General features: G+C 43.6%; 1 protein-coding gene across 2 annotated transcripts in view; it reads right to left on the bottom strand.

The window, feature by feature from the left end:
• The window catches only part of SOBP (sine oculis binding protein homolog), a 171,308-nt gene extending 159,659 nt beyond the window's left edge, over positions 1 to 11,649 (bottom strand). For both annotated transcript variants that reach the window (XM_030809531.1, XM_030809532.1), the window contains exon 1: positions 11,033 to 11,649. In XM_030809531.1, coding sequence (XP_030665391.1) covers positions 11,033 to 11,128 — 96 coding nt within the window. In that variant the 5' untranslated portion in view covers positions 11,129 to 11,649. The remainder of the gene's footprint in view (positions 1 to 11,032) is intronic.
• Between the last annotated feature and the right edge of the window lie 3,723 nt (positions 11,650 to 15,372).

Here is a 15,372-nt window from a genome sequence, read left to right as displayed (position 1 = left end):
CCTGACTTGAGAATGACAATTCCTAGGCACACAAATAGAGGTCCTCTATCAGTGGTCTGGCAGCAGAAATCTCCAAGGATAAGGCTCATACTTTTCATCAAAAAACCAATTCCCAAAAGCATTAAAAGCCAAATGCAAGCCATCCTATTGGTCTGTGTGCCATCTGCCCCAATCTCTAAGAAAACTGAAAACTGTGCCAAGACAGAATATATTTTACATATATCCTAGTGACTATATCCAGTTTTACAGACCGGTCATCTATGGGTGCCACTTTCTCCTGTTTCTGTCTAGCCTCTGAAGTCACACAAAGGCTACGAATGCATAATTATGGGGCAACCCCCTAGCCAAGGATATAGATTTTAGTCCAGCTGCAAATCCATTCAGCCTTTCAGAACCAGTTCCAGGAATGGGATCCAGAAGTTTTAGACATTTGGGTAAAAACTGAAACCTCAGTTGGAATATTAACACCAAATTCACATTATTTGGGCATCAAAACTGCATCAGTTTAGTTTATGGTTTGTGTTGAAAAGTCATAGGCTTCATGGAACAATCAATATGAACTTGATCTATTCCATGATTTTCAAGTTACTATAAATGTCAGGGTAAATAAACTCTAAAACATTCCCTTTTTTGTCATGGAAAATAAAAATAAACACCTTAATGTTTTGATATATTGCTACAAAAGCAGAAAACAAAGATTTATAAAACTTCAAGCCATAAATCTCAAAGCTTTCATGAAAGGGGCAAGATGAAAGAGAGAAAAAGAACACCAAAGTCTTTTGTAGTACAGCTACAAGAAATGACTATTGCTTCTGTTGTATATACTATTGTATGAAGAAGCCAAAGGACTCCAAGGAACCAAAAATTTAAAAATTTAAGGCCGGGTGTGGTGGCTTACGCCTGTAATCCCAGCACTTTGGGAGGCCAAGGCGGGTGGATCACAAGGTCAGGAGATGGAGACCATCCTGGCTAACATGGTGAAACCCCATCCATCTCTACTAAAAATACAAAAAATTAGCCGGGCATGGTGGCGGGCGCCTGTAATCCCAGCTACTTGGGAGGCTGAGGCAGGAGAATGGCGTGAACCCAGGAGGCGGAGCTTGCAGTGAGCCGAGATCACGCTACTGCACTCCAGCCTGGGCGACAGAGAGAGACTCCATCTCAAAAAAAAAAAAAAAAAAAAATTAAAAATTTAAATTTCAAGGTGAAGTTTGATGCTAGATGTCACAGGTGTTCATTATGGTGCTAAACCAAAGTAAATAAAATAAATTTTTAACGTTATCATCCAAGAAACATATTCTTTTTCCTTTTCCTTTTTTTTTTTTTTTTTTTTTTTTTTAGACAGGGTCTCACTCCGTGGGCCAAGCTGGAGTGCAGTGGCATGATCTTGGTTCACTGCAACCTCCACCTCCTGGGCTCAAACGACTCAGCCTCCCAAGTAGGTGGGAGTACAGGCGCAAGCCACCATGCCCGGCTAATTTTTCTATATTTGTAGAGACGGGGTTCACTATGTTGGCAAGGCTGGTCTCAAACTCCTGACCTTAAGTGATCCACCTGCTTCGGCCTCCCAAAGTGCTGGAATTACAGGTGTGAGCTACTGTGCCTGAAGAAACAGAATATATTCTAAGAGACAGGAATTTAATGTTTATGGCCTATAAAGATTTTCAAGTCTTTCTAGCAGACAATTCCAACAGTTACTTTTCAGCATTTTTTGTACTATTATCCCTTAAAAAGGAATTTCCTATTAAAAAAGTTATTCATTTTCTGTTTCATATATATATACGTGTTTCGTGTATATATATATATATATATATATATATATATATATGTGAAAAACAACAAAGGTAATAGTAGTTAAAATGCAGAGAGATTTTTGAGATAAGGATGTTCAGTAATAAAACAAGCCACTGAACTAAGGCAGGTTATGAAATCTGCCTCCTTCAAAATCTTTACCCAGCATTTCTCCTGAAGACCTAGGGCAGGAAATGAAGTAGAGTCTCTTAAGAGTCCCCCCCAGTTTTAGGATTCTGTAAAATCAAAGAACTTCTACTTATATAAGAAATAAAATACCTTTTGCAAAGAAATTTCATAATTACAGTGATCATACCTCATGAATTTTACTGAGTCACTATTTCAAATATTTTATCATTGCTCCCATAAATCATCAAAATGTGCCAGAGATTTCAATATTTTGGCATCTGAACTACATTTTGCAGACTGCTTCTTGCCCTTGGAAGTGACACAAAAATCATCTCTCTAACCATGTGGTCCAATTTGGGTTTGGAAAATAGGTCACTGTAATTATAATAATGTCTAATACTCTTATAGCACTTTACAGTGTTGCTATATCTTTCAATTCTCCTGATCCTTTCAATAACCCTATGTGTTAGGTATTTGATTTCCACAATAAACTTTTCGTGAACCTATATGACATCCTCTTTTTACGACAGAAAATTAGAGCATCAAGAAGGTAAAAGACAGGCATGAGAGATCTAGTAAAGTCAAAACTAAAATACCTATCTTCTAATTCCTAAGCCAGGTCTCTTTCTATTATAAATTCTGTACTTCCCAATGTATCCGCAATTCCAAAGAAGCTACCTCCCGGACCAATCACAGAGCTGCAAAGATATCATGCAAGAGGGTGTCAGTATCATATATAAAGAGATTTCTAAACAGGGCATATTTACTTACGTTGAGACTTTGCTTGCTTTTGGATTTGATCATTGACCTCTAGTTTCCTTAACAGGGGTTCTCAAAATTCACAATTAAAATGGAATCTCCTCATTTTGCAATGTTTTGATACTACATCTGACTCTAATTGCTTTGTACTTCTAATACCTAATTTCCCTGCCTCTTTCCTTCCCTCTCCAATTCTCCTCTCTCACCTCCAGGGTTCATAAGGAAAAAAGGCAATCCTAACATTTAGTCTGAAAGCATGATCTCTTCTGAGAATTAAATCAAAAACAAAAACAAAAGGTCACAGAAAGATAGGTGGAAATGAAATTTTACTATTTCTTTACTCCTCCTGAGTTCTTCCTATACCAGCAAAATAATTTTTGTTGGATCTTAACTGCCAGGATATTCATCAAACACCTTCCTTATTCAACTGGAAGTACTGTACAAATGTCAAAGTTCAACCTACATGATTTTTTTTTTTTCTGAGGAGCTGTGAATGACACTACGTGATTTTTGATTGAACATTTTACCAGGTAAATAATAAAGAGTTGACTTCAAAACACTTTGAAAATAGCAGTAATTACAAATTCGCAAAATACCTCTGAAACACAAGTACTTCAAAATCTTCAAAAAGAACTGGTGATTTTATTTATTTTGAAAACGAGAAGTAGATTTTAAAACACAGATACTGATTTTTTCATACCAGGCCTTGCAAAACTGAATGCCAATGTGTTTTCAAATTTGTATTCTACCCAAGACAGCAGGAAGTATTCAGAGAGCCCCCAGTCACTCACCCAATGAGGGGCAAGTCATGCCCTTCCCCTCCCCATAAACATAATTCCTATTTTCACTGCAAGTCCCAGTTCTAGTAAAATATGTCATCTATTCCAAAAACAATGTAAGTTACTTGAGGGTAGGAACCTTTAATTTCATTTTATGCCTCACCTAACACAACGCTTAGCACTTAATCCAGTCACAAATATTTACTTAAATGCAGTTACAGAGAAATGATCAAATAAAATTCAGGAAAACCTAATTTTAAAAATTAATATGTAAAAGCTTAAAAATTATAACATGTAGTATTAGTAAGCACTCTCATGCTATTGGGAATTTAAATTGCTATAACTCTTAGAAAAAGTAATTTGACTCTATGCATTAAAAGCCTTAAAATTGTACATACCCTTTGACTTAGCAATTTTACTTCTAGGGACTGTTGAAACTATTCTAGGAAAACAGCTATGGAAATATGCATGTTTCAGCGTTGTTTTCTTAGCAACAAACTAAATGCCAAACAATAGGAATCCTAGTTAAATAAATTATAGTTTGGGCATATAATGGAATACTATTTTGCCACTAAAATATATACTGTAGATAAATTTTTATTGCCATGAAAAGCTATTAACAGTATATTAAGTTTTAAAAGGAAGGTTAGTATAGTATGAGATCTTTTTTTTATAAAAACTATATATCATATATAGAGAAAGGACATGAAAAGACATATATCAAAATGTTGACAGTAATTGTGTCTGGGTGGGAAAATTACAGGCTTTTTCTTTTTGCTTATTTTTATTGCCTACTCTACTATTTTTGTCATGTCCATGTATTATTTTCATAAAAATAAAAAACTAGTTTTAATTAAAAATTAACACATCGTCTCAGGCATAGACAATTACATCAGCTATAGTCACAGTCCTAATGACAATAAAAAGGATTTGTTGGTTACATTACTTAACTTCAAAACATTCTGACACCCATTATCCAAGAAAGTGGAGCACATGAGAAACGCTTTCAAAGGAAAAAGAAACTCCCAATTCCAAACAATTTATAAAGCATGGGGGAAAAATGCTACTATCTCTGCTAGTTAAGGTTATGAATAGTAGAATGATGGTTATTTCTGAAAAACATTTTATCTCCCTTTCCATCTCCATATGCTCCGACTTACTTCTGGAGTAGATATCTATTAAGCATCATTGGACTCATTAATAGAGATAAAGAAAGGGAATTTGCAGAAGACAGGCAGAAGCCTTGTTCAAGTTCCAGAGTGAAGCAGGAATTGAATCTGGTTAGAAGTCAGTTTCTAGCTCTACTCTCCGGCCTGGCCCAGGGCTGAGTCTGAGCTGTCTTTCTTAACACAGACCCAATGGATCAGTTTTATTTTATGGTTCTGCCAAGAAAAAGGTCATGACATAAAATTTAAATAGTGCAAAAGAAATATTTGAAGAGCCCTTTGCAGATTACAAAGTACTTCCACATTCATGATCCCACTGGATCCAACGGTATAGTTAGGACGAGCCACCCCCACAGACGACCCACTAGAGGGTCATCAATGTGCATGAAATAGTAAGGGTGGCCAGATTCCCACTCAGTGCAGACTTTATATACTGAACCCTGCTGTTTTTACCCGAACTACAGCTTTCGAGCCTGAAATTCTTTGAAGATGGTTCCTATGCTCCATTTTCATTCATTTTGCAGAATTGCTCTTAGCCACAACACAATGATTTTAATGCAGAGGACACATCATTAACACTAATACCCAACTCTGACCTGGAACAGGCTGGAAAAGAAAGTCTTACTCTCTTATTGATATATCCTAAATTGGATGGCTATATAATTGGCATATGAAACCAAAATCATGTGGTTCTGCATATAAAATGTATGGTGTTTTACTGTCTCGTCGTGAAACAGAGCAGACAATCATGTCCCCACATTTTAGTCTGCTGCCAGGACATCAAATGTCCTAAAAAGGTCAAACAAATGCTGTGAAATTGTGAATACCAGCCCTCAGGCTAACACTGTGGCAGGCATGGCAGGTGTACAGCTGTGTGCAGCTGTGTCCTTTCACAGCTGCAGAACTGCCTTAAAAAATCACCAAGACGTGTTACATTGTTTTCCTATCTGTGCCAAAGTCACTGGCCTTAATGCAGCACAGAGTTCCACAGGCCTTTGGTTATATAAGAGATATTAACACCCATCGGTCTACAGATCCTAAAATATACATTCAGCAAATCTCACTTACCACATGCTTTCATGTCTGTTTACATGTTTCAATTGGCACTATCAAAAACAAAGTCTTCCGTGTTTTTTTTTTTTTCCTCTTCTAACCTGTAATATCCCCTCTCCTTCAGGAACATATTCAATAATCTTATTAGCTTGAGAGTACAAGTGTGGCTGAATTCCCATTCCACAAGAGGAAGTTTTAGACTTTAGGGATTTTGATGTTATATCTTCTACTACTTCTAATAATTTTGTTAAGTATAAAGACTCAGTAAATAAAAGGGAATTTTACATAAAGATATAAAAAGTTTGGTTACCCTAACAAGAGACTACCTTTTCCTAGAACTCTCCCTTTTAGAGAGCCACTGTGCTCACTAATATTTGCCCTTTTTTAAGGCCCTGTTTTTTACTTTCCTTTAAAAATTCTGTTACCTCTTGGTTTCTATAAGTCTGTCTTTCACACAAGGGGAGTAGGGCTTGGCTTCTCAGAGCAGTGCTTGGCAAGCACAGAGGCAGGAAACGCAGAAGGGAATGAGTCTGTCAGACTCATTTTCTTCTAGTTCAAATGTTTATTTCAGATTCGAGAGGAAGTGGAGTGGTTCCTTTCCATTTCCTCGTCTCTGGAATCTGCGAGTTGTATAAGTAAGTTTAGAGAATGACGCTCTACCTACATCACACCAGTTCATGGATGGAGAAAGAGACTCTTCCCAGAAAACTCCTGGTTTGAACAGACCATAATACACAACCATCCAAGCTCTCACAGGACAGTCTTTTATGGGTTTAGCTTGGAGCCTTTGGTTCCTGAAGGCTCAGGAACATCTTATACCTGCTCCCAAGAGGCCAGGGCTATGTGCCCACTAACATTAGTCCCCATCCCTGCCATGTGGCACACCTGAGGCCACTGCTTAGAGAGGGGGAGTCTAACATAATTTGTGAATGCCACAGTGGGATCTGGGGTCCTAAGTCCACTTTCTAAGTTTCTGAGAATTATGCTTCTGACACCAGGATAGAGTTTCAACAGCAAAACTTAAAATATACCTGTTTTAATAATGAGCCAATTTCAAACTTAAACATGCTGACTTTTCCAGTACATGCTCTGATTTCTCTCTCTCCCTCTCTTAAAATCAAGCTATTTATCTCACCAGCTCGGCTCTGCAACTTGCTTTATTGTCTATGCAATTGACACAGGTTATTTTTAATGCCAAATTGAGACCATCAGAAAACAAACTAGGAAATCTTGTGGTAAGTTTACTACTAAACTCTAACAGATGTGCCTGACTCAAATTGTAGGCATCAGGACTGAAGCGTAGTTTTAGGTACAAATTACTTACTGAGAATATTTATAGACAGAAAACTTCTTCAGCAAAGAAGAGTCTCTGACATTTAACACAGATTCTCCTGTAGTTTAGCAATTGATAAAGAAGTTAAACATTTAAGTGCATTAATTATGGTTTGTTTAGGAAAGTTTCCAGCACAGAATGCTTGATCTAATCATGCTGGTTTTGTCAAAGAATTTTAAAAGACAAAAATTGGACTCATAATCTCTACTCATAGTTTGGATATTTTGAGTTGTATTGTTGTTTGGTAGCTACCGATCACAAAAGATCTATGTGCACAAAATATATATCCTTAAGGGCAACAGTATTTACCTTACACATATATTTAGGCTTACACATCCACTAGTAGAAATTAGTTTTTATATTATATCTACTATGTTCTGGATGAACTCGTGAAACTAATTAACCTTCCCATAAGTCAAAATTCCCTCATGACATTCATTTATTATGATACATGTGAGCTAACAGTATATGAGACATATTACATTAGACACAATCACAATATTTACTTTAGAAACATATACGCTGCATTGCTGTCTGATTTTTTAAAATTCTACTAGCCACTAATTAAATAAGGCATATTGATTGTAAGTACATTAGTACAACTAGTCTTTCTAATCAGGAAAAACTAGGATAAGGGAAGAAGAAAAGGAAAGATAAAGAAACATTGTAAAGGTCATAGTGAGACAAACATTTCTACTTGAAGATATTTTCAGGGAGTACACTACAAGCAAGCTATGCCAAGTCATGTACTTTTCATACACAAAATTATATTGTATCAAATTTAAATTTGTTACAACTGCCATGTACATTAAACCAGTGATAACGAAAATGTAACTCAATATCTGATCTAGTGAAACAGCAACTAGCATTAGCTCTCAGCCACATGAAGACACTCTTCAGTGCCATTACTGGTGTCAGCTAAACCTCAGCCAGTTTGTCTTCTCTAGCCATTTTAAAATAAATATGTGACTCTCTCAATTAGGAAATCTTGAAGGAAGTCTCTGTGATGAGGCAAGTTTGTTGCTCATTCTCAGTGCTCTGCATTTGCTGTACTTAAAATAGACACTTGTACCAATGTCCTTTCTATTACCCGAAGGGGGAAAAAAATCACATACACACCAGTCCTTTTTCTTTCAGCTCACAGAAAAGCAACTCAATCCAACCAGTGTTGAAACCTGAGTAGGTCACTGTACACCACGATAAAATTCCCTAATCCCTGAGCCAAATCTCCCTAAGGGGGGCCTCCTCCTGATCCTCCACTTCCCAGGCTGACTTTTCCATTTGCTCTCTCTTCTTTCCCCCTTTCATTTCCCCTACCTTCAAGCCTTGATATGTGATCCGAGGTGGGGGCTCAGGTTTCCGTTTTTACAGCTTAGGCCACGCTAGCTGTATACATTCCTTTCTTTCTGCCGGGCAGTGATTACTTACCAGGGCTTAGTTTACACTGGTCCAGATGAAAGCCGTTCAGATGAAGGCAAACACAGCCAGGCAGCTCCAGCGGCACCGATATGAAGCTGCACAAGGCCACATTGTGTTCTCGGTGACATTTTGTTGCACACATTTACATACACGGCAACCAACTTGTTATGTTACTCTACACTTAGGTTCAGGGAGCTAGAGGAGTAATAGTATCATGATGTTTGGGGAGGGGTTTTGTTGATGTGATTATTAATATTAAAAACAGAAAGATATTAAGGAGCTCAAAATAACCCTTCCACCTTTTGACTTTGAGAAACCACTTTTTAAGTGAGGACTTTTGGTGCTATTATATTAGAAGAATGCCTACTAAACAATTCCACTAGACTCTCAGGCATGGTATACTTGAACATGACTAAAATTTTTGGTTAGGGGTATTTTACTTTGGTCCAAAGCAGACAGAAAATACTGATCCTACAGACAATTGAATTATTTGCTGTATAAAACTTCTTATTTAATGCTACTCTGGATTGAAAGGGTGAGGATTAAAACTTCAAATAGTGGGTGGTGATTTGGAAGGAAAATAACATTTTAAAAAGAGGAAATTCTGTGCACCAAGGTTAATTCCATACTTAGTCCTGCAGCATCGGCTAAAAATTGTGTAATTTTTCCCCTTCACACAATGTTGTTTTTGTTTCTTCCTCACCAGTTCAGACAAACATCTGTTATACTGCAGAAGGACAACTATCTCCCAAACCACGGAGTGCGCCTGCAGCCAAAATCAACAACGCGAGCCCCAAGCATCGAGCACAGTCAGCCTTTATATCCAGCCGGGATAACATTTCACATGTTTTGATTAAAATTAGCTAATTTGTAATTCTAGAACCTATGAAACTTAAAAGCTGCCATCCATATAGATCACATTAGGCAGCGTTTTAAAGGGCCAGAGCTCGTTGTGATTTCCTAGTGGCTTTCACCTTTCTCCCCTTTCCCCACCCCCAACCTAAAATGAAATGCAAAAGTAATCTGGAAATGCAGGACAGGAGGTAAGGGTAAGTGAGGAAGAATGGTTATTATGGACTGTTTGAATTTTGTTCCCATCAAAAAACAACAACTTTTACCGGTCTTAAAAAAATAAAAATAAAACTGTCCATCATTGGAATCAACGGCGGTTTCCATCATAATAAACGGCATTGATTTCCAAGGCAAATCTCCCTTAACTCTCCGTTGGACTCATGCTGCACCTCATGCTTCCAGGTACTAAGTTCCTTATCCAGTAATAAAACCCCTAATTCTGATATTTAGGTTGCTTCTGACATTTCTGAGAAGAAAGTAAAGCTAAGCATATGCACCTAGGTACGCATACATATATGATATATATCCATGCGTCCCCTGCTAAGCGTGAGCTATGATAGAAAATGCTTGTTCTAACGAAGAAAGCGTCAAAGCGCAATAAATTTGACTCACTTGCACACCATTTTCATCCAGCTTGTTTTTTAAATACAAACTGAACCACAGCTGGCCAAGTAGTAGTACTAAACCACCTGGTAGTATTAAGGATTTCATGCAGAAGATGGGGAACACCAAGAAGACCGCAAAATGCAAACCTGCTACTTTTTGATGGCTCGCAGAAAAATAAATAAATTGTTTTAAATCAATAGAGACTCGTGAAATCAACACAGAATAAAACCCTCGCCCAGGCAAACGCCGCAACTTCATGGAAAATAAGGGGGTGGGGGACAACGAGGGGGTCCGGAGCTGAGCGGTGCTCTTGTGCAATCGCTCTAACGCGAACAGCTGGAGCGCCAAGCTGCTGCGCTCTCCACCTCTGGTGCACCGCTGGCCTGGCGGGGAGCCCGGCCTCGCCGAGAGGACTCCGGGCTGGCCTTCGCGAACAATGGGCAGGCGCCCTGCAAAGGCCGCCCCTCAGACAGCTGTCCTCCAGTGGGGCTGGCCGGGGTCTGCTTTGCTGGGAAGTGAGGCAGGCAGAGGCGAGCGGGAGGCGGAGGCTGCCAGTGGAGAGGAGCAGGCGGGGGCGGGCGAGGAGAGCGGTCAGGACCGTGCCCAGACCCGCGCCTCTCGGGCCGCAGCTCGCCGGGCACTGACGGGCTCTTCACGCCGTCGCAGCTGGTTGGTTGGGGGGAAGCGGGATTGAGGAGCAGGAGGGTGAGCTGGGGGAGAGGGGTGGAATAGAGCTCTCTCCCGGGTTCCCCGGGCCAGGAGGCTCCTAACTTTGGAGGGACCCTGAGGATGATTCCCAAAAAGGGGGGATAAACTGCACCATCCACTGGGAAAGCCTCTTCCCCTGCCCACCGCCGCTCGGGTCCCTGGTGCCCTCGCCCTGAAACGCGTCCGTGCCCACCTGGGGTTCGTAAGGTTAAATAGTATGTGGTCCCCCCTCATCAAATCTGAGGTTGGCAACAATTTCGGGGATGCAGCCCTCGAGTTGGCCTCTGCTTTACACCTGGAGGAGGAGCGGAGCCGTTTTGGGCATCCTACAGAAACTGACAAGCGCGCCCCGGTACCCCCAAGATCAATACCACGGCCCACGGGGAGCGGGCGCAAGAAAGAGCTCAGTCTCCCTGACCCCCGAGATCCAAAAATACCTTCATCTCCTCATTGATCTCCCTTTTCACTGGGTGAGCTGGCTTCCTGCTCCGTTTATTTTCGGGAGGTCTCCCTTCTTTCTCCATTTCTGCCATGTTTTTGTGTCTGGTTTCTGTGGAGATGAAATGGCTGCTGCCGCCGCCGGCGGTGGTGGTGGCGGCGGCGGCGGCGGTGGAGGTGGTGCTGATGGTGGCGAGGCTGGCGGAGGTAGCGGTGCTGGCGGGGCCGGACCGAGCCGCGAGGGGGAGGGCGGGCGGGCGCCGAGAAACGGGGTCTCTTCTAGCGGCAGAGGACGTCAGTGGCTGTCACGGGGAAGGGTAGTTCGGTGAGTCTCGGGGATGCCGCCGCCGCCGCTCCGGCTCCTGCTGCCGCCGCCGCCGCCGCCGCAGCCAACGCCGCCGCTGCTGCCGCTGCCCCTGCCGCCCTCGCTGCCGCTGCCGCTCCCGCCGCCGCCACCGCCGGGCCACATCCTCGGGGCCCCGTGGAGTCGTCAGCCATCTTCCGTCGCTCTGTCCGTCCGCATGGGCGCGGGGAGCGAGGGCCGGCGCGGAGAGCGGCCCCGGGCGTGCGTGCGCGGCTGTGTGTGAGCCCGGGAGAGCGCGCCAGCCCCGGCGCCCAGCGCCTCCCGCGAGCCGAGCCGGGGGCGGGCCGGGGGCCGGCGCGGGAGGAGGGGAGGGAACGCGGCCGGGAGGGGGTCGGAGGGAGGGGAAAGGTGGGGGGGGCGAGGACAGCCCCCCGGCTCTCGAGCGGGCGTGGCTTCCACCGTCACTGGATACGCGGATGCTGCGCGGCTCTGGGGGCTGTTCGCGGCCGCTTGTTCATCCGCGACGGGTACGGGCGGCTCGCGGCGCCCCCCGCGGCCGCCACCTCCCCGCCACGCGCCAGGGGCGCCGGCGCCCGCTCCGAAGCCAGCCCTGCTCCTCAGCTTCGCGACGTGGGCTGGATTGCGTGTGTAGTTGGTTTTCGAGCCCGTCCTAGGAGCCGCTGAGGAAAAATGAATGGGGGTGAAGGGAGGAGGTTGGGCGGTGGGAGGGCGCGAGACCTGAGGTCGCCTGGCTAGAGGGCCGCCGTCCCCCGGGGAGGGTTGACGCAGCCTGCCTCCTCGGGGGTGTAACGCTGGGGTCTCGGGGAAAGGAAATCACAGCCCGAACGCGCTTCCCCCCACTGAGCTGCCAGGATAGTTTCCCCCTCCGGGGGCCACCGCGCAGTGCGCGAAGGCTGGAGACCCCTTGGAGAGGTCCCCGCGCCCCGCCCGGCCGGTCCTACACGCGGCGCTGCCTCGGACTGCATTGGCAATGAAGCTTTTGCCTCTCAAAGAACTACTTAGAAGTAGGACATCTCGGCCTTCAGCCCCTTGTTTTTCCCCTTGTTCCTTCTCTCTTTCTCTCTCTCTCACTTATGCCCTGCTTCAAAGTAACAGCTTTACGCGTGACCCCACCTACACCCTTATCTGGGTGCCCTGGGTTTCGCCCAAAAGGTTGGGCTGAGTGGGAGCTTCTGGGAGCGCATGGTCCCGCATAGGGTCCCGTTCACCCGGAGCTCGGACGCCCTCGCCACGCCCGGGTGGGATCCTCCCCTCCCCGCGCGGTTGCACTTTCTCCTCCCGACTTCCCAGCTAGCGCCTGCTCTCCACGGAGCGGTGCTCGCTCCCTCTGCGCTCACAAGTCCCCTCTTTGGCCCTCTCCTGCCACGCCTGGGGCCGAGGTCTGATTGAGTCTGTCCCTGTCCCTGGGTTGAGGCATTGGGGGTGACGGTTGGATGATGTTTCAGTGACACGCGCGGCTCTGAGCGCTCCCACACGTTGCAGAGGACACATTGACGTTCCCGGCTTCTCTTTCCCGCGCCGCGACACTTCATAATTACCTGACACAATGCGATATGGGGGTGTCCATTGTTCCACTGCATGTTACTGTGGAGTGTTCGTTATGACAGTGGTGGAACTTAAAATTACACAATTTTTTTAAGTTCCTAAAAGAATGAATTCCGTGTGGGGATATGAGTAAGCTTTCCATTAAATCTCAGTTTGGCCTGTCAAACGAGGCTCATTCTGGGTATTACATCGCCTAATTTGCATTTTAGCATTGTTTTGTTTCTTAAATGTCACATTAGAGATATTTGAGCGTGTACGCAGGAGAGCTGAGTACCTCCACGTTGCCTATTTTGCATTTTAGCATCACTTTGTTTTTAATAAACGCCAACTTAAAAACATCTGGGAGTGCACCCAGGAGGGCTGAGTACCTTCTCCCTCCCAATTTCTTCTCTTCCCCGTCCCGGGGAGGCGAGGGGAAGCTGCACCCTGCTCCGCGTGGCTGCCTAGATCCTGGGCTAGCCAGGAGGCCAGAGCGAGCCAGGCTTTGCGCCTGCAAGGGGTCCGCGCGAGAAACACTTGCGCCGAGGAAAAGTTAAAATTCCTGGGACGCCCAAGAGTCGAGAGGAGGACTGATGAGGTTTTAGGGGAGCTTTGCAGTACAGGCGTTCTGTATTTGCGATTTTCCCAGTAGCCTCTGAGAACGTATCCAGGTTCACTCAGGTCGTGAGCCGCGAGTCCTCTGGCCGGGTCTCAAAGCCCGCAGCAGCCCACAGCGCACCTACAACGACCCAATAACGCGGAGAGGAGCCTAAAGCTGTCGCAGCAACTTCCCCCCAATCCTGGAATGATAGTGCAACATTCGCCAGTGTGTGAGTGGGTGTATTTTGCGGTGGGGAGTATCTCCCTAATGCTGTTGCTGGGTGGGGGAGAGGAAGAGAGCGCCTTTTGGTTTTTTAAATTGAATTTCATCCAAAACATCTGATAAATAATATGTGGGTTGGAGAGTTGTTTTCTCTGTTTGATCCTGTTAGCCTTTAATGAGGGAAATAGAAAACTTTTTGGGGGGGCTTTTTAATATTCTAAAGCTGTGGAAACATACGTTGTAAACTGTACGCAAAAAGCAGCTTTTTGTCTTCTGTAAACATTTAAGTCCCCTCTGTTTCCTTTGGTGCCAGAAGCATTACAACTGATTCACTGTTGAGTAGCTGATATCAAATAGCAAGTTATATACCCCAAGTCCTAAGATACAGTTTCACAAGTTAAGAATAAAATAAACAGAAAAGGTGAACTGTAGCCCAGAGTTATATTTACAGGCAGCTATACTTCCTTTAAAGAAAATTACTTACTCTGTGATGGTTCAGGCATTTAATAAAAATAATGATATTAAACAGCCACCTGTTCCTTCACAAGCATATGTCCTTCAGAAACTGAGGTGAGAACATTGTATTGAAATCCACAATGCACATCTTTGGTGACAGAAAGTAGGCTCATAAAGTATATCTGAGGAAAACTTTTAATCTAGAATGAACTTCAGAAGTAATGATGATTGTTACACCTTTTAATGACCCTAGGTTTCTTCATATCTACTATAGACGAAAACAGTTATAACAACAGATGATGCTTTATGAATTTACACATACCATGAGTTAAATAACGAGTATAACTACACAGGTAGGAACAATACATTATACGCGTTTCAGAAGAGCCCCACTCCTGCTCCAATGACGTATCCTTTTGCTCCCCAACCACTAGCACTCTCCTGCGTGCTTTCTTTCTCTCTCTATACCCACACATATCACCCAAGGCTCCAGACATGCAATTAATCCTCAATTTTCCCTCTACTATCCCTGCTAGTCATCAAGATGGGTACAGGACTGATCTTTCATACATTCCTCAGGTACAATTTTGTGACTTCTTTTACTCTTCAAGGCTAGTCTTGATGATCATTCTACCCTGATTCACCTAGAAAACACATTAGAGAGAGGATGGGAAGACCCCAGGGTGGTCTACCTCAGGCCTCCAACCTCCACATTTCTTTGTTGTCTCCAAGAACACTTAACTCAGAGACCTAGTCCTCATGCCTGGTGAGGAATTAATAAACACTAGCTGATTGATCAGTATGACATAATAACAAACTTAAGAAGTTTTCCTGTATTACTGTTTAAAATTAATGTTTATCTTGAAAAGCTCTGTGATTTAACCAAATATGGAGATTAAAATATGTGAAATAATTACTATGCTGAACACATTGTAGTAATTATCTTCATTTAATAATCACAAAACTCTATGAGGCTGTTTCTACTATTATACCCCCATTTCACAGATGAGGAAACTAAGGCTTATATAAGCTATTAAGATAAAGGCTATTGGCCGGGCGTGGTGGCTCAGCCTGTAATCCCAGCACTTTGGGAGGCTGAGGCAGACAGACATTTGAGGTCAGGGGTTTGAAACCAGCCTGGCCAACAGGGTGAAACCCCATCTCTACTAAAAATACAAAAATTGGCTGGGTATGGTGGCATGTGCCTGTAG

Source organism: Nomascus leucogenys, chromosome 3, assembly GCF_006542625.1.
Source record: "Nomascus leucogenys isolate Asia chromosome 3, Asia_NLE_v1, whole genome shotgun sequence".
Taxonomy (NCBI): Eukaryota; Metazoa; Chordata; class Mammalia; order Primates; family Hylobatidae; genus Nomascus; species Nomascus leucogenys.
This window is presented reverse-complemented; position numbering and strand designations above follow the sequence as displayed.